The sequence below is a fragment of the Lepidochelys kempii genome, chromosome 10 (assembly GCF_965140285.1).
Source record: "Lepidochelys kempii isolate rLepKem1 chromosome 10, rLepKem1.hap1, whole genome shotgun sequence".
Taxonomy (NCBI): Eukaryota; Metazoa; Chordata; order Testudines; family Cheloniidae; genus Lepidochelys; species Lepidochelys kempii.
Window position 1 is genome coordinate 56,092,791 of NC_136389.1, and position 19,800 is coordinate 56,112,590.

Consider the following 19,800-nt stretch of genomic DNA (forward strand, 5'->3'; position numbering starts at 1 on the left):
CTGGCAATATCATATCACTTGTTTGTTAAAGAGGATAAAAAAAGTAAATTATTGAAGGGTTCATTGCTAATACTTGTCTGACCACACCTGAGCCAACCAATACGTGTTTAAGAACCCCTGGGTTTTGCTGGTTTGTAAGCTTGTAAGTGTTTTGTTACTGTTTGAATGTAGTAAAATGCTTTACTTAGGCTTTTTAGGTAGGTTTAGAGTAATTGTATAAGTGCTATTTTGGCCTTTGGGTTGAATAAAGGAATTTATGGTTAAATTAATTTTTAGTGGTTTCCCATATTAATAATCTCAAATAATAATTCCAACTCTAGTATACTTCATAGTGGTATGTCGCCTACACTTTTGTTACCTGTATTAGCACATGTACAAATCATACATAAAACAGCATGTCTTTCCATAAAACATATGCCTAATTTACACAGCACAAATTTGCTCTAACCTTTTTATGAAATGGAGTAAAACAAAGCCACAAGTAGCTGAAGTGGCTGGAACCAAACAACAGATGAGCTACACTGCAACATCATCATAAGCCTAAGCTAAAACAAAGGACATTCTTTGTTAAGGCTGCCTAAACAAAGTAGAAAATTCTCTATTTTTGGGACTTGAGAGAGAGAACACATCATACTCAAAGAGTTGTGGGGGATGAGGAGGAGCTGGGAGACTGCCTATAAAGGAGAAACCAATAACTATGAAGACTAATCTGCTTTATCTCCGTTGAGACTGCTAACATGGAATCAACTACAATATAACAGTTGTTGCAATATGGAATCTTTCCCACAAGAGGCTCAGCTACCATCAAATTTTTTCATAGAACTCAGTAGAGTCTCCAAATTGTAAAAATATAACATTAGCTGATTGGTCCAGATTTCAACTAGTTCAAGTCCCGTAATTACTGTATGTCAGTGGTTCTCAAACCAGAAGTAGGTGTATACCTGGGGGTATGTAGAGGTCTTCCAGGGAGTACATCAACTCACCTAGATATTTGCCTAGTTTACCAGCACGCTACATAAAAAGCACTAGAGAACTCAGTCCAAACTAAAATTTCATACAATGACTTGCTTATACTGCTCTGTATTACTATACACTGAACTGTAGGCACAATATTTACATTCAAATTGATTTTATATGGTAAAAATGAGAAAGTAAGCAATTTTTAGTAATAGTGTGCTGTGATACTTTTGTATTCTTATGTCTGATTTTGTAAGCAAGTATTTTTTAAGTGAGATGAAACCTGGGGGTATGCAAGACAAATCAGAATCCTGAAAAGGATACAGTAGTCTGGAAAGGTTGAGAGCCACTGTACTAACTTATACATCCAAGTCCCTGACAAATAGAGATTATTGTATCTTTAAGTGTAAGTGGTCTAAGCAAGATTCCCCATTAATTGAAATGATTGCATCTTTAATCAACACTTTTATATGAACCTATTGGTTCTAATTCCCCAACTAATTTAAATTTTTTTACTTAAACTTGGGTAGAAATTATCGCTGTGACAGATACTTCACGTGCAAGAACTGAATAGTTCAATTTTAAAAAGTTTGTGCAGTAACTTAAGTCTGTACTGGAGAATAGGAAGCTAGGCAAACAGAACACTTGCGTAAATTCAACACTGCATTCTATTAGACGTGCCAACTTTCAGATTTCATACCCTCAGAAAGTGCAGACTTGGGATGTGCCTGAAGTAGTACGACAGGATTATTAATCGACTGAGGTTGAGTATACTGTACTGGAGGTAGGGGAGGAGGAGTAACTTGAGGAACGGGCTCATAGCGCTTTTCACCAACAGGTCTATCTGGGGGCTCAGCATCAGTAGGCTTCCCCCTGTTGGAAATAAAAGAAAAACAATAGGCTGACTTGTCCAATTTTACAAAAGTTTTCAGTTTCTGAATTCACCATTGTTTCTCCTTCTATAATACCTATAATTTTCATCTCTTCCTATGAACATTAACAGTTTCTGTATAACATTCAGTCCTAAGTACAAAACGTTCATTTATAAGCACAAGAGATTTCAAGACAACACTGAATCTTTAAAAAGATTAGTAACACAAACCGAAAGATGGCAAACAAAAGGCAGATGACATTTTGGGTGTATTTTTGTGATGTTTTGCTCTAAATCCTTTGTTTTCAATTTAGTTTGGGTGGATTTTCAATTGAAGAACTGTGCTATTATTTAGGTAGGTATTAAAAAATAGTTTAATTTTAAATTACCTAGTTTTTTTAAAAAGCATAAATTGGATGTGCTATAGAAAGATTGATTTCTGTCAGAACTCTTCTAAATACACCCGATATTTCAACAATGCCATCTTAATTATAAATGCAATCAGCTTAAGCTTCACTAGCTTTATGTGCATAAATTTTAGCTAGTTAAATAAGCAAGCAATTTAAACTTAAATTTCAAATATTTCTCAGGAAATGGCCAATTTTCAAAAATACCTATAGTTTTTGGCTATCGTAACTTAAACCTACTTTCAAAATTATTGTGTTTAAAATTTTAGGTGCACATAATGCCTGTGATAAATGTAACAGTGAGAGGACACCTTAAAACATCCTCACATCAACGGCAATCTTACCACTTGATGTTCCTTTTCAAGTAGTCATAGCTAGTGTAAGAGCCAAGAAATCTAGGTGATGGCAAAGCAAACAGCAATAGAAGAATGAAAGAAAAATGGTCATTCTATCTTAAGCACATTATTTCTTCATACTTTGAGTTAGTCCTAGAACTGTTAACATGACAAGACATTGTACAAAGAGACAGAATTAAGTTAGTCAGCTAGCATTCTGACACAAGACCCTTACTGTATATGTATAGTGATCAGACGCTATGCTTAATATGAAACTTTTGTCTATGAATTACAGGCAGGTGAGGCCTCACAGTAGATAAGTTCAGGTCAGACTGAAACAGAAACCTTCATTATATCTTGACCACTACTTAGTTAGAGTGCAATGAAAGAATTTCAGACCGTCATTCTACTTGACTGTAAATAGAATTTTAGTATTCTGAATTTGATATACTGTAGGTGCAATGCATGCTTATCTTATCCTGGGGCTATTTACTACACATATGCTGTTGTCAGTATTGCACTGCAAATGACTGGCTGAGAAAGTTTTTATAGTGAAGAGTTCAATCTTATTCCCAGGGAAACTCTTTCAGCTCTCCATTATCAGTGTCCACACATTAAAAAAAGATTTCTGGTCAGCATTACCATGTCCTGTAGTTACTCTCCCAAATAACGATGATATTTTAATTCTGCCTACTGGGAGAAGAAAGGTGAAACACACACTCTCTCTCTCTCTCACTTCATGGTTTGTGTTGTGTTGATCTTTACTATTGTGATCCCTTTTTCTTTCTTGGGGAGTTGGGGACTACAATCAGGGAGTAGAAAACCTGAAGTGGAGCATCCACAGGGACACTACTCGAAAAGAAGAATTATCCAGATATTCTGCAGGTATATTGTTCTAAAAGTTTAATATTGTTTTTATCATTGAGAAAGCAGCAAAATTTATGCAATAAACTGAAAATTACTACTAGCTCCATTTTCAATTAAAATTTGGGAATATTCCTTCCAACATACATACAACTCCGCTTAATGTTAATATGCGCGAATTTCAGTGAGAATGGACCTCTTCCCTCTCTATGGAGTACTTTAAAATTGTCCAAAAACATCACTTATGGTCGGTCATATTTAAAAAAATAAAATAAAGTACAGAGGCTATTCAAATAGTGTTCTCTTTCTAATCCACATAAATCAGATGCAAAGATGAAAACTAGCCTCTAACTGAAAAGAGCTTTGATATCACCTCATCTATGAGTGGCTCTCAGTTTTTATTTTGGTTACTTATTTTAAGGCAATTACTAGCTATGTAGTTGACAATTGATCGAACCCATTCAGCTTGTAGGACTACAGTCTGATATAGTGGCATTCACAAGTATTCTACTACAACATTTAAAAAAATTAACCTAGTACAGATTTATAACTATTCGATAGACAAAAAAAAAACTTAGCCAGTTTAGACTTCAAAATGTAGACTGCATCTGAAAACAGGATCTCTTTGGAAGGAAGAGTATTCCACAAAAATGTAGCTTTATTTTAAATGCACAAGTTTTATTTTTATTTCCTATTTTATTATGGTAGCAGGTAGAAGCTTCAAGAAAGAATCAGGGCCCCATTATGTTGGGTGCTCTAGACTGGTAGTTATCAGACAGTCTTTTCCCACTGACAGAAAGAAATTGTCAATGAATAACCAACATACTGAAGAACAAACAGTAACTCATTGTGAAGGCACTGGGAGCAATGGGTAATGCAACTGAATAAATGGGTAGAGAACATTCTAGAAAATTAAGAGAACATTGGCTCTTCCTGAAAGAATGGACAAGATCCCACGTGGTGCATTCTATGGTTCCCCCCAATTTGAACCCCAGAATACTGCTCAATTTGAGATTAAAAAAAAAAAATCTCAAAGATTTTTGAGGCGAGATCACTCAGTTCTGCCTCAAGGAGAGAGCTACTCTCTTTGCCCATTCCGATACGGGTAAGATGAAACATAAAAGCAGGACACCCGCAGTCCCAACCCTGAAAAATGCTGTGAGGAGATTGGACTGGGATGGCCACTCTCACAGCTAGTAAACAAGGCCTGTGACTGCAAAAAGTCAATTATCCTCATTTTAAGATCTGAAGATGTCAGTATTGTAAAAGGGCACTTTGGAGCTGGGCACCTGGCCAACGGCCACAACTCTCCGGCCACCCAACTCTGAAGGCAGTGCAGAAGTAAGGGTGGCAATACCACGAACCCCGCATAAATAACCCTTGTGACCCCCGCAACTCCCTTTTGGATCGGGACCCCAATTTGAGAAACTCTGGTCTCCACTGTGAAATCGGTATAGAATAGGGCTAAAAGCACACAAAAGACGAGATTTCAGAGGGAGAGACCAGATTTCACGGTCCATGACGCATTTTTCATGGCCGTGAATTTGGTAGGGCCCTGTCCAGGGGCTCCGACAGGACTCCCATCCCTCATGTGTTTGGGGAGGTGGGAAGCGTCAGATACTGCACTTGGTGGCAATGTGAGCCTCCCCAAAGCAGTGGTGGTGTTAGCCACTGATGGAGAAGGAACGGGGGCAGACGACACAAACTCCAGAAGTCTGGCCACAGTTCTTCTCCTGATTGGGAGAGAGAGGAAGGTAGGGTCCCTGAGGTAGGGAAGGAACTATCCTATGCTCACTGTAACAATGAGGAAAAATCCACTAAAAACACTTCACTATTTTAAGTATATATTTATAGATAAGAAGGTTATGAAGAAGCTTTGGACACAGAAGATTCTGACTCAGGCCATGCTGTAGTGAGAAGGACCTGGAGAGCTGTGGGTCCGGACTGACCCTTATGCCCTCAGTACAGAGCACGAGGAGAGCAATGGGCGCAGACCAACAGACACTGCTTGCTAGAAATCTCCAATCTCAGAAACATGAAGCACATGTGTACCCACGTGTGGAATACCCAGAACTCAAATAGGAATCTTTACTTTCATCAGGTTTTACATAAAATTGTACAGATATTCCCGCCCCCGCCCCCCTGCCCCGTTTATATTCTTGTAAGAACATCCACAATGTATCTGAGGTTAAGGCTTTGTTCTCCTCTAATTTACACCATTTTTACACCAGCTACACTGACTTTAATTAAGCTACTTATGATACCAGGGCCAATGAAAGGATCATCAAACTCATAGGCTGTCTACATTGGGAAAAATTTACCAAAAAATTCTCACTGGTTCCAAAACCTGCTGCAGAGCACTTTCGTAGAGTGGTGGCTCTGGCTTCTAGACTCACTTTTACCACTCTCTTAGTTAAGCCTGCTGAAAAGTAAATTTAATCAAAATGGTGTTATATATCCAGCTGCAGGTCCCTCACCTACACTATGGCTCCTACCACTTTTCAATAAACATCCTTTCATCTCAGTGGTAGAACAGTGCACAGAAATGGATATTACTCATTTTCTACTTTTGTGACAAATCTACACAATTTGTTCAAGTTGTTAAAATAAAGCCACTTTTTTCATACTGCACAACTGGAGGAATATTTGTATAAGTTTTCCCAGGGTAGAGAAGGCCATGATTTTATCCTAAGATATAAACCCAACTCAGAGACAAAGTTTTCAAATGTTATTTTTAATCTTTGTTCTACCTTATGTGGACAAGACTGTAATTTGTCAGTTGCTGATAAAGAAGTTAACAATAGGTGCAAATGACCGAGTGCTGAACACAGTTTAACCTCAAAGTGTAGAGGTGGCCAAATCATGTTCATTGTTCAGGAATAGTGATGAAGCTGACCAGAAACAGCCAGCAGCGTTTCAGAAAGAGCACCAATGAACTTTTTAAATTTGCAAGGTCTAATATTACCCCTTCACTACAGGGCAACCAGAATAATTCTGAAAGAAAACTTATGAGAGAAAGAAAAAGTGAACAGCAAGACGAGACTGAGTAAAACAATACCTTCAAACACATGACCTAAACCAGGGGTCAGCAACCTTTCAGAAGTGGTGTGCCGAGTCTTCATTTATTCACTCTAATTTAAGGTTTTGCGTGCCAGTAATACATTTTAATGTTTTTAGAAGGTCTCTTTCTATACGTCTATAATATATAACTAAACTATTGTTGTATGTAAAGTAAATACGGGTTTTAAAATGTTTAAGAAACTTCATTTAAAATTAAATTAAAATGCAGAGCCCCCGGACCGGTGGCCAGGAGCCGGGCAGTGTGCGTGCCACTGAAAATCAGCTTGTGTGATGCCTTCGGCATGCGTGCCATAGGTTGCCTACCCCTGACCTAAACCTAACAGTTCAAAACAACCAGCCTTTTACAATCAACCTTTAAATGAAAGGCCACACTGCATAAGGAGAGTTTTGCTCTAGTGTCTATAATTGAGAATATACTCTCCTAAGCAACAGGCCTATAAAGCAAAGGAGAAGAGGGAAGAGACAAAACTATTCCATGTACTACAACTTCTGACAACTAGAAGACACAAATGTGACATTACCCTTACAAAGGAGCTTCACTGGTGCCACATATTTTCTAAAATGGACTTTTTGGCTTGATTTCCCCATGAAGAATGCCTGATTGGTGAACATAAATATGATGAATAAAAACATTTGTACACATACATTTCTCAGTGCTGAACCTGTAACGTGAGATTCTTTCAAATGTAAAGTTACAACTTGACATTTCTTATAAAGGAACACCAAACCATTCAAACTGCTAAATAGATAAGTTTGCTTACAGTAGAGAGTTTACTGTTACCAAGCAGACAGATTTTATTACTTACTTTACTAGTCTATTTTGTTTCCAAAACAGCTATGTAAATTTGTTAGGGGCAGGAAAATGTATATAAAATATTAATACAAAATTTGTCAGTCAATGGATGAAAAATATTTTAAAATTAATGGAGTCTGCCTACCCGATGTACAGTGAAACTGTAAGCCCAGATCCAAAAACGTACATTTCTTCTAAATACAAAAACCATCAATAAGACAAGTGCTGAGTTATAGCATTAGAAATTCATAATTATGTGAATCCTCACACAGAAGACTCATGTCAGTATTTAACTTTGGCTTGTCATAAACAACTGTGTTGCATCTGACCAAAATGCACTGCTCCTGTCTAAATATTAAAATTATTTTAAGATTATGGCCCTACAAAGACTTATACAAATGTTTAACCTGAGGCATAGCAAAAGTCCTGTTGACTTCAATGGGGCTATTCACACTGCATAAAGCTAAGCAGGAGCCTCTCCTCAGGATCAGAGCTTCTATGTGGTTTTTCAAAGCAAGTTGCCAAGAAATTTATAAAAATAGACATTTCATACAGCAGATATCTAGATGTGCAAGGTGCCTTCATGAGGTAAATATAAACTGGGAGGGGCAGAGGAGTAGACATTCATTCTAGGCTCAGAGTTTCTTTAACACCACCACTCCATTACTTGTTGAATTAGTAATTTCTTATCTATCAGTGGCTAATCGTCTATATACTATATGAGATTTGTGCAAAAATATTTAAGTCACTTTCTTGCTATTGGTGAGTAAGAAAAGCCAAATACCATAAAACATTAGCAAAAATAACTGGATATTGGGATGAACACAGATCATGATTTTAATATGCAAAACCACCAAACCCAAAGTGCTGTCGCATTTAACTGTACACAATGCATTCATGTCAGATCTCTTAGGTGGCTCTACTTTTAAGATGTCCTCAGAAGGCCCTCCCTCTCCAACAGCTTCAGAGGTTTATTTTAAAATGTTAAATACTCTAGTAGGTCCCCTTACAAAGTCTGAATAGAATACATGAAGATCACATACTGAAAAGCTACTCTCTTCCTTAAAAGCATCCGGATTAGCACCACAGGAATTTCAGCCCAAAAGCTATTTTCCCCAATCGGAAATGTGAAGAGAAGAGATGAAAATGCCTCCCCCTTCCCATAACCACATCATTGTTGTTGAAACGTTAACCATTAACTCTCGTGAATTTAATTAAAATTACTAATACAATCCCCATGCTAATAGAGTTTAGGATAATGGGTAAAGTTTTCCGAAGTGCCTACTTGACTTAGGAGACTAGATCACATATTTGAAAAGCTCCTAAATCCCATTGAAAGCCAATGGGACTTCAGTTCCTAGGTACTTTTGAAAATCTGACCCATCATGATGCTGTTTATGTGTTATAGTATTTCCCCCCTTTTCTCTTCAGTAATACGATCAATGAACACCATTACATGGTGGTTTTATGCATACGTATTTCCCCTTTCCCTGTTAATACCACCATGCAGTTCTAGTATCATTACACTTTTGCTGCCCTTTTATCATAGCCCTTTTATCGACAGTGGACAAAGAATAGCGAAATACTTGCCTAGTGAAATGCCCCTTACTGTACTGCAGTGACCGTTTAATTACAATAGCTAATGTAGATGAATTAATCCCAAGTGGTGGGTCACTTTTGTCTTTAAAATGTTTCAATTTTTTTTTAAAAAACCAAGAATTTCCCTCCTGTATTATCCATTCCTACCTCATTTACCCACCACCTGCTTTTCTACAGTGATATCAGGAACACTGCCAAGAGCTCACTGTGAAAGTAGACAAAAGCTTTTAGGAAAAAGATCCAATCTCTAATTTTTTTTCTCTGCTCTTTGAAAAACTGTCTTGAACCTGACAACTTAACTGAGATCCAAAAGACATAATTTTATGACAGAATTGCCTATTTGCGAACAGCACCAACAACTTAGTCCCTCATCTCCAGAGCACAGTAAGTGTCCTGTTAAATTCTGATGAAATCTTACAGCTCAGCCAGGCCTGACTTTGCTCAGCCATTACTACTCCCACCTAAAGTTGTTATTTTGTTTACAGTTATTTGTTTGCATTTCCCTCTTACAAGTCAGAATGTTCATCCTCTCAGATTTCACCATTTTCTGTTTGGTAAATGTGAATTTCTTCTAAAAGAACAGACACTAACCTCAGTTTGTTTAAATGCAAGCATCTATGATGGCAGCACAAAAGATTACAGATGAGGAACTATAGCACTTGTTCATTGATACTGCAAAGCCACATAAGAGTGTATACTCATTTCTCTCTCAATATATACTTTGCATTCGTAGAACATTCCCCATCAGTGTAGGGCAATTGCTGGAGGTCAGTTAAATTTGGTGCCTGAATAACAAACATTTTGTATGTTAACTATGCAAACTTGCACAAGCTCACTGAATTATCAAACAGCAGTTACTGTACTTATTTTAAATTGTACTGGGGAAACTAGCTTTCTAGTAAAATTTGTGCTGCTTTGTCTAAGACTACTTGGATTGTCATAAAAGCTTAACAGAGAAACAACATTTCAAAACACCTTAACTCAAACTGCTGCTTTGTTCTTTTTATACACTAATTTATTATAAATGGAGCTGAACCAATAATTTTCCATGAATGATTTATCTAATGGAGCCTCTTTCTACTCACAGATCAGGATTTCCTCAAATATTTTAATAAAATTTTTATTTATTTATTTATTGCAAACTTTTGCACCTCTGCACAGATTGCAAACAGGTCCCTGGATTTTCCAGGGTAGTAATTCAAGCTGCATTAATTGTGAATGGCCAAAATAGCACCAGGACACTGTTTTCATTCTCTGACCACAACTGCTTCCTATGCCAATATTCATTTATACAGATTTAAAATTCAGCTTATGCACATATTCATGTAGATGTTGAAACTGGCAATCGGTGAAGATTCACACCAGTAAAGGCACATGTATTTTCATTAAAGGTGAACACAAACAGGGGCACAAGCACGGCCAAGTAAATTTTTAAAAGTGGTTATTTGTGGAGAGTATTTTTGGCCATCTTTGCCCAGTTCTAACTATTTTTTTAATTCCTCAAGTTGTACAAACTATTATTTAGAAGTTACTATAACAATATTAACAACAACAAAAAACCTTAATGGAAGAGGGATATTAAGGTACCATTAGAGACTTTTTTTAGGTTCCTCCCATTTCTAGTGTTTGTCATGAATCATCCAGAGAAGAAAGCTATTAAAATGCATTTCAGTACTGTGGTTTGGTTTGAAAACTATTTTTCGTTACACTCCTGCCTCATTTCTACCACGAACCTTCGTTATTAACTAGAGTGATTTAGCTCATTGAAAAGGAGTACTTGTGGCACTTTAGAGATTAACAAATTTATTTGAGCATAAGCTTTCGTGAGCTACAGCTCACTTCATCGGATGCATTCAGTGGAAAATACAGTGGGGAGATTTATATACATAGAGAACATGAAACAATGAGTGTTACCATACACACTGTAACCAGAGTCATCACTTAAGGTGAGCTATTACAAGCAGGAGGGGAAGGGGGGGGAGGAGGACCTATTGTAGTGATAATCAAGGTGGGCCATTTCCAGCAGTTGACAAGAACACCTGATAGGTTTCAGAGTAGCAGCCCTGTTAGTCTGTATTCGCAAAAAGAAAGGGAGTACTTGTGGCACCTTAGAGACTAACCAATTTATTTGAGCATAAGCTTTCGTGAACTACAGCTCACTTCATCGGATGCATGCAGTGGAAAATACAGAGGGGAGATTTATATACACAGAGAACATGAAACATTGGGTGTTTATCACTTCAAAAGGTTTTCTCCCCCCACCCCACGCTCCTGCTGGTAACAGCTTATCTAAAGCGATCACTCTCCTTACAATGTGTATGATAATCAAGGTAGGCCATTTCCAGCACAAATCCAGGGTTTAACCAGAACGTGTGTGTGTGGGGGGGGGGGTGTGTGGAGAGGTTTTAGTTGTGGGCTGAAGGTGATGGCTAGTGGCGTTCTGTTATTTTCTTTGTTGGGCCTGTCCTGTAGTAGGTAACTTCTGAGTACTCTTCTGGCTCTGTCAATCTGTTTCTTCACTTCAGCAGGTGGGTATTGTAGTTGTAAGAATGCTTGAGAGAGATCTTGTAGGTGTTTGTCTCTGTCTGAGGGGTTGAAGCAAATGCGGTTGTATCGTCGAGCTTGGCTGTAGACAATGGATCATGTGGTGTGGTCTGGATGAAAGCTGGAGGCATGTAGGTAGGAATAGCGGTCAGTAGGTTTCCAGTATAGGGTGGTGTTTATGTGACCATCGCTTATTAGCACCGTAGTGTCCAGGAAGTGGATCTCTTGTGTGGACTGGTCCAGGCTGAGGTTGATGGTGGGATGGAAATTGTTGACATCAGGGTGGAATTCCTCAAAAGCTTCTTTTCCATGGGTCCAGATGATGAAGATGTCATCAATGTAGCACAAGTAGAGTAGGGGCATTAGGGGACGAGAGCTGAGGAAGCGTTGTTCTAAGTCAGCCATAAAAATGTTGGCATACTGTGGGGCCATGTGCGTACCCATAGCAGTGCTGCTGATTTGAAGGTATACATTGTCCCCAAATGTGAAAGAGTTGTGGGGGAGGACAAAGTCACAAAGTTCAGCCATCAGGTCTGCCGTGACATTATTGGGGATACTGTTCCTGACGGCTTGTAGTACATCTTCATGTGGAATGTTGGTGTAGAGGGCTTCTCCATCCATAGTGGCCAGGACGGTGTTTTCAGGAAGATCACCGATGGATTGTAGTTTCCTCAGGAAGTCAGTGGTGTCTCAAAGATAGGTGGAAGTGCTGGTAGTGTAGGGCCTGAGAAGGGAGTCTACATAGCCAGACAATCCTGCTGTCAGAGTGCCAATGCCTGAGATGATGGGGTGTCCAGGATTTCCAGGTTTATGGATCTTGGGTAGCAGATAGAATACCCCAGGTCAGGGTTCCAACCTCTCCAACACATCATCAAGGATCTACAACCTATCCTGAAGGACGACCCATCACTCTCACAGATCTTGGGAGACAGGCCAGTCCTTGCTTACAGACAGCCCCCCAACCTGAAGCAAATACTCACCAGCAACCACACACCACACAACAGAACCACTAACCCAGGAACCTATCCTTGCAACAAAGCCTGTTGCCAACTGTGTCCACATATCTATTCAGGGGACATCATCATAGGCCCTAATCACATCAGCCACACCATCAGAGCTCGTTCACCTGCACATCTACCAATGTGATAGATGCCATCATGCGCCAGCAATGCCCCTCTGCCATGTACATTGGTCAAACCAGACAGTCTCTATGTAAAAGAATAAATGGACACAAATCAGACATCAAGAATTTTAACATTCAAAAACCAGTTGGAGAACACTTCAATCTCTCTGGTCACTCGATTACAGACCTAAAAGTTGCAATTCTTCAACAACAAAAACTTCAAAAACAGACTCCAAGGAGAGACTGCTGAATTGGAATTCATTTGCAAATTGGATACAATTAACTTAGGCTTGAATAGAGACTGGGAGTGGATGGGTCACTACACAAAGTAAAACTATTTCCCCATGTTTACTCCCTTCCCCTGCCCCCCCCACCCCACTGTTCCTCAGATGTCCTTGTCAACTGCTGGAAATGGCCCACCCTGATTATCACTACAACAGGTCCCCCCCGCTCTCCTGCTGGTAATAGCTCACCTTAAGTGATCACTCTGGTTACAGTGTGTATGGTAACACCCATTGTTTCATGTTCTCTATGTATATAAATCTCCCCACTGTATTTTCCACTGAATGCATCCGATGAAGTGAGCTGTAGCTCACGAAAGCTTATGCTCAAATAAATTGGTTAGTCTCTAAGGTGCCACAAGTACTCCTTTTCTTTTTGCGAATACAGACTAACACGGCTGCTACTCTGAAACTTAACTCACTGAAGATCTGATGTGCTCAGTGTTGACAGACACTTATACATAAGGTCTAGATTTTTAATCAATAAAGGTCAGTAAACAGATTTCACTGTACACACACAAACCAATAAAATATTTTCATTGATAATAATCAAAATTTACAGAGCAGCAAAGAAAAGTGATTCTTGAGAATTTATCAGAGTTTGAATTAAGGATAATTAGTTTGTGTATTTTGACCTGTAATGCTGACAGTTTGTGTTTTAGTGGTTAAAAGATTTAACTTTTTGAATCTCAACCTCAATGCCATTAAATAATTGTCTGACCTCCCCATAATTTCTCCCAACTATGAAAATTTAAATTGATAAAAATTGAAAAAACCCTTAAAAGTAAGCATTGATATGCAGTGAAATTATAAAAAAGTAAAAATCAAATTCTAGCAAGCCTGCTTATATAAATTGCAAAATATCAACAACTTTTTAAGTTAACTGATGAATATTTGAGATTTGTTTTAGTAGCGTTAGCTACATCTTTTTTTAAAAAAAGAATTGATTCCTCAAAAACAAGATATATGGATTACTCAAAAACAAGAGGTTGCAGACCTGTAAACAATTTCCCATCATCACCACCAATTAGCCCCACATTTATTTTTGGAAAAATAATGACATATATGGAGTTGTGACCAACGCATGAATATTTTGGAGAAAGTTACCAACCAAGCCTCAGAGCATGGTCTAGAAATTGGCTGAGTAAGAGGGAACACTCATTAAAACAAAAACCTCTAACTTGCGAACAGTATCTTATGTGCACACATACACACAAAGGTATGTCTTAAGAGTCAGTACTAGGAAGCATATTGTCTAATTCATTTCCTTGCTTTTCTAGTCTTACTGTCTCCATCAATTTTCCACTCTTCCTGGTATGTTTTCTTATATTCTTTCCCATGTGTATCCCTTTCTTGGTCTTCTAATGGTTAGTACTCTTTCACAAGAGAGAGCAGCTTTCTCTATCATTTCTGAATACTCAAGCTGTCTCAGTCCCATACATGGCAACACTACTTTTCTTTGTAGCCATTTTATGTCACTTTTCTGTATATTGAGGCCTGAAGTTACCCTCAACAACACACACAGAAAAACAAATAGCTCAGAACTACCACCAAAGAATGGAAATGTCATGGGACACATTCAGGTGTGAAGCAGAAGTGAAAATGGTCCCCTTTTCAGTGCCCTGCTCAGGTGCCAGCTGCTCTGGGGCACCTAATTTGAATTCTGAGCCATTAAACAGATGCATTTATTCATCATGCTCTTCCAGTTCACAAAGACATTGCTATTTTGAACTTTCAGATGTGCATACATATTTTAGTATGCTCAGCAAGTAAGTTACAGTAAAGCCATTTATAAGGAGGATAAACATATTGCTGTTTGCATTAGTATAGTTCTTTTCATTATGGATATTAAAAACCTTTACAAATATTAATTAAAAAACTTACAGAACCTCCTTGAGGTATCACCACTGCCAGCCACTGTTCCTCAGGGTTTTGCTGTATGGTGATGGAATCACTTGCTCAGGGCGTACACCCCAAGGGGCAAGAAAATTCCCCAGTTTTGCTTTGACAGCACAAGGCTGAAAGCCCTAGTAGACTTCTGGGGGCCAGCTGAGCTGTTTAGGTCACTTCTTATAATGTCTGGAAACAAAGAAAGGGACTCCTTTCCTCTATCAATAACTGGTAGGTGGTTGAAGTCTGTTTCTTTCTTTCAGAAGATATAGGGTAGGATGAAAAATAAAGGGGATTCACAGCTACCTGGGAAGCAAAGATCATGGGTCACTGAACACATTCCTCTCCTCCTTTAGTATCATGTGGGAGGAGCAAACAAAGTAGATCATTGCAGATCTCCTACCTAGACAAGTAGCCAGCTAGTAACTAGATGATTCATACCATTCAGTAAGATTTTTCCTTTTTTGCTTTGTATAATATACTTGGTTGACTTTTGAAATTTTAGGTTCTCCTCTCCCCCCACCTTTAAAAGATATCATGCAGCAAATTCAGTAAATCATTTGGAATTTTATGTATCAAGCCTCAACTCATGGACTGCTGTTTTCCCACAGATTCTTGTTCTTTCCCTGATAATGTACCTACACTATCTTTACTCTGTAATTGTATCTAACACTGAACTTTAGTGAATTCACCCACCGTTGGTCTAGTGCTGTGATTGTTCTAAAATTTCCCTAAAATCCCTCAGCACACACAAAACCTGTGAAAAAGGTATCATTTTCAAATGGAGAAAGTGAAGGTCAGAGAGGTGAAGTGTCAGAGTTAGGAATAAAATCCAGGTTGCCGTGACTCAGTCCACTACTCCAGACACTGGAGGTCACAATAAGGTAAATGGGTAGAACAAGTGACTAGGAACCAGACATCCTAAACTACTGAAAGAGCTTGGGAAAGCCTACTGACTACCTGGTGAAGTTCTCAATTAAAAAACAGAGAACGTAGTAAAAATGTGTGTGCGCACGCACATACACCCACACACACACACACCCCATATGTGAGCTAAATTTGTGTTGGAGCTTTCATACAGTTTCTGTACAAATGTTCCAAATCAAAGAAGTCATCCAATACAGGAAAAAGATGTTTCCATCTACAGAGAAAGACGTCTAGCATCATCACATCCAAAACATGTAATGAAGTTGCTCTAGTCTTAGTAAACATCTTATGGCTGATTTGTTTAAGTTTGTGCCTGCAAAACAAAGTTACTTAGAACTGCAATGGAGTTCGAACCTCTTTTCTGGAAGATATTTAATTGCTCAGCATACCTTACGCTAAGAGAAAAACTCTCTACATTGCACTGCATGTGGGTCTAAGGGCCAGTAAAATAAACTGTTCGGCTCCAGAAGTCTCTATATTTCATTAAATTCAGCCAAGACACAAATTCAATAATTTTATGTTTTCAGACTAACTTCAAACAAATAAATGTTCTTGACACTAAAACGGTCTTTGTTACACAAAAGCTATGCTTTTTAATCAGGTACCTGGACATCTATCTTGGTGGTTATAGAAATTCATACACAGTAAGTTCAGATTTACTCCTAAATTCCACCTCACTTTAGAAACAAATGAATAAGACAAGATAATATGAAAGATCTTACTTAGAATAGTTAGTAAAGTTCAGTTGATTCTGAGGATGTACTGGCTTAACAGGCTCAGGGTGATGGGAGGCAGGAACCTGTGTAGAAGGCTTATTTTCAAAACTTCTGCGATCAAAGTATGAAAGCTGCTTTCGATAGTACTCTTCATCTTCCTCAGGATCATAGTGATTTGAACGTACTATGTCTTCAGATGGCTTCACTTGAGGTCTCTGTGGTTCTGGGGCCCTAAACGGCGATGATGGTGATAATAATAATAAATTAATAATGCTTTGCTTTCTTGTTTGTTTGGATTTTTTTTAGCAGTTGTTTGTATTCTAATTAGAGTTCCGCATCCCAAATGCTTCTTTTAGCTAACCACAATGCAATTTAAAAATAACTCTCCTACAACTACATAGAAATATATTACAACTGCTTCTCAAATAAAACACTCATCATTTGCATAAACAGAATTGCATTTAGTTGGCAAGATATGGAAGCTTACATATGACTAAACAGTGGACTGAGAGCAAAACCTTTCAGCCTTTAACATATACTGTATTGAGATTAATTAGCTACGGAGGTTGTATCACAGTAAAAATCCCTTACCATCCCTTCGACTTTACCCATTTCTAAATTATCTAGACTAAATATTAAAAAGGTCTCCAACTTGCTGCTGTCTTTTCTTATGCCATAATTATTTCTTAAAAGGATCTGAGGAAAATGGCACAGTGAAGTTCACTCAATCTTGCATCAGAGAACCCTTTAAGACAAGTGTCTTGGCGGCCTCTATTACAGATATGACACTCTGATATAACACTTCTACTGTAATTTTAAATACACAAGCAGAAATATCTCACCATTGAAATATCTACTCTTTTACTATTAGATTACATATTTGTGTGTTAATGAGAAATGGTACATTTACCTGTAAATTGTTTTGTCATGTTCATACTGATTTTGAGAGGTTGGTTTGGAACCACTCACTGTGGCAATAGTAGGTTTAGGTGCTAGTTCTGGAGGCTGTAAAAAAATCAAACACATGTAGATTTATGTCATGACATTCCTATATTTAGAATGTCTCCATGGTATTCTTTTAAAAGAAAACCACGTGATTCAAAGTATCAAAATCTGAAGAAAGGGTGCATTTAGGATAGCAAATTCCCCTAAATAAAACGTTCCACTTCCTGTTTTTAAACATACAGTATACTGAAGTTAGGTAGCTAAGAAAGAACTCCCTCTCTTTATATATAGAAAGACTTTACTGATTCTGGTACAACCTCCTTTGCTACCTAATTTCAGTATACCATCAGTTTAACAACAGGAAGTGGAAGCTTATTTATACGTATAAATTATTTACCTTGACAGCTGGTGTATCATTAGGATCCTTGATTTTTTCCACCGACGCTGATCTTTTGTTTTCAAACATCTTAACTCTAGTTAGCACTGATTGTGGTTTCATGGCTGGATCTTCTTCTTCCTCTGTTAGAGTTGGTGATGTAGGCAGTGGTTTACTGTTGGAAGGCAGTACTTCCGGTTTAGTTTGTGATGAAGCGGGGGGTGGAGTAGGAGGCACACCTGCAGTGCTATGAGAAGGCTCATACTGTCCTGCTTTAGCATTAAATCCTTGTGGAGGGCCTTGTTCATAGCCCCTCACATGTGGATCGAAGTACTGCTTAGGTTCAGGAGACTTAGATATTGCTGAAGGGTATGTCTCAGCTTCTGGTTTATACCTACTATGAATATCATACCCAGCAGCGGGCTGCTCTTCATATCTCAGCTGTGGTAGACCGAAGTTTTTAGGTGCAGGTTCATAGCGAGGCCTGCTGTCATAAACCATTGGAGGTGGTTCTTCAAAGCGAGGTTGTGCAGGGTAGTAGCTGCGTTCTGTGCTCTCGTCTGCATTTTGTCTGGGGTTATAGTCCCTAGGAGGTTGGTTATCATAAGGTGGTCTCGGCTGGTAGGGCTGTTTTTCATCATAATATGCCCAGTGGTCCTCATAGGGAGGTATATGGTCATCATAATGTAGACGAGGGTCATAACCATGGGAAAACTGATCTACATAGTTCGTAGAATCATACCTATATGTTGATGGCTCATACTCTCTGCTGGGTTGTTTCTCTGCATACTGAACCTGGGATTCATAGATCACATTTGTCTCTCTCTCCTGTCTCTGTACTGGATGATTAACTGCTGGTTGTTTCAAGACATAGTTCTGTCTTGGTGCCTCCTCGCTAATGTATGGATCCTTTTTGTATACCTGTAGAAAGAGGACGTCTCATGTGTAACATGAAAAAAGTGATTGTGCCTACATTTATTTAAAGTGCTACACTGGAAGCAGAAGTAGATAAAACTAGTTTAGGGGTTTATTTAAATTACAGGGAAAAGCAGTCTTTATTTTTTTAAGAATGAATTTTTCCAAACATTAAAATTAAATTCCCATATTCGTATTCATACCCTGATCTACTCATTTTATAATTATCTGTTTCCATTTAGTATACTGGAAACCATAAGGCATGAGATAAGTTTAGCATCATTTTGAGGACAGCACAGGTTTTTGACAAAGGCTCATTAATGAACAGCATAGAATGTTGACAATTTAAATCAAATATGCAAACAAAAATAAAACCAATCAGACAAAGCAACTTTCATTTAAAATTTCTTGTTTTCTAGAAAAAACAGGATGTACAATTTGAAGCCATGCAAACAAAAAATAGGATGATTCTTAGCAATTTAGATGCGCTGTTGTATAGTTCATGAACCCTCAGAAAAATCAAAAGGAATCCTCCAATAAGGAGCAAAAAACCCCAGTCATGTGCTAGCTTGATGTATAGCAGCAAATTAGTGCAATGAGGCAGCACAGGTACCTTTGCTGGATCTATATGCGGTGATAAGGATGATGGCTCTTGATCTCTTAGCATTATGTGAACTCCCTCAGTGCTTGGTGTTCTTAAGGGGCCAGCTTGTAGTTGAAAAGAGTTGTAAGGAGCTGAGGTGGGCTCCTCCATTCTGACATTAGTTAAGTTTACATTAGGATTAACAGCAGAAGGTGATGAGGTTGCAGGGTTTGTTTCAGGCGACGGGGAAAGGTAAGGGCCTGCAGGTGAGGCTTCTGCTTTCTGTGAAGTGTTTAAAATATTTTAAATATAGTGCTCTTCTATAATGCTATGACTTTAGTATCATTTTTAATATAGACTGGAATGTTTCGATCAAACATCTACTACATGTATAGTTGTTTAAAGAGCACTGATAGAAAGTATCAGGCACTAGCACTTTTCAGCAGTTTTAGAAATTCATTATATCACTTTTCACAAAATGAAGCAGATATCTAACTATATAAAATAGACTGGAACGTCAGATAGACTGGAACGTCAGATATTTTCACATCAAAATAAATCACAGCCTCTTTATATGAACCCCCGCCCCCCCA

The 19,800-nt window shown here is 38.3% G+C and overlaps 1 protein-coding gene across 9 annotated transcripts in view; it reads right to left on the bottom strand.

Annotated features, from left to right (window-relative positions):
* The window catches only part of TJP1 (tight junction protein 1), a 308,783-nt gene that overhangs the window by 15,293 nt on the left and 273,690 nt on the right, over nt 1–19,800 (bottom strand). For 7 of the 9 annotated variants that reach the window (XM_073303696.2, XM_073303695.2, XM_073303693.2 and 4 more), the window contains 5 exons: nt 19,238–19,489; nt 17,731–18,630; nt 17,299–17,393; nt 16,395–16,619; nt 1,658–1,830 (listed from right to left, as the gene is read on the bottom strand). In XM_073303696.2, the coding sequence (XP_073159797.2) occupies nt 1,658–1,830; nt 16,395–16,619; nt 17,299–17,393; nt 17,731–18,630; nt 19,238–19,489 (1,645 nt within the window). The remainder of the gene's footprint in view (nt 1–1,657; nt 1,831–16,394; nt 16,620–17,298; nt 17,394–17,730; nt 18,631–19,237; nt 19,490–19,800) is intronic. The other 2 variants (XM_073303700.2, XM_073303698.2) reach the window with 1 other exon arrangement.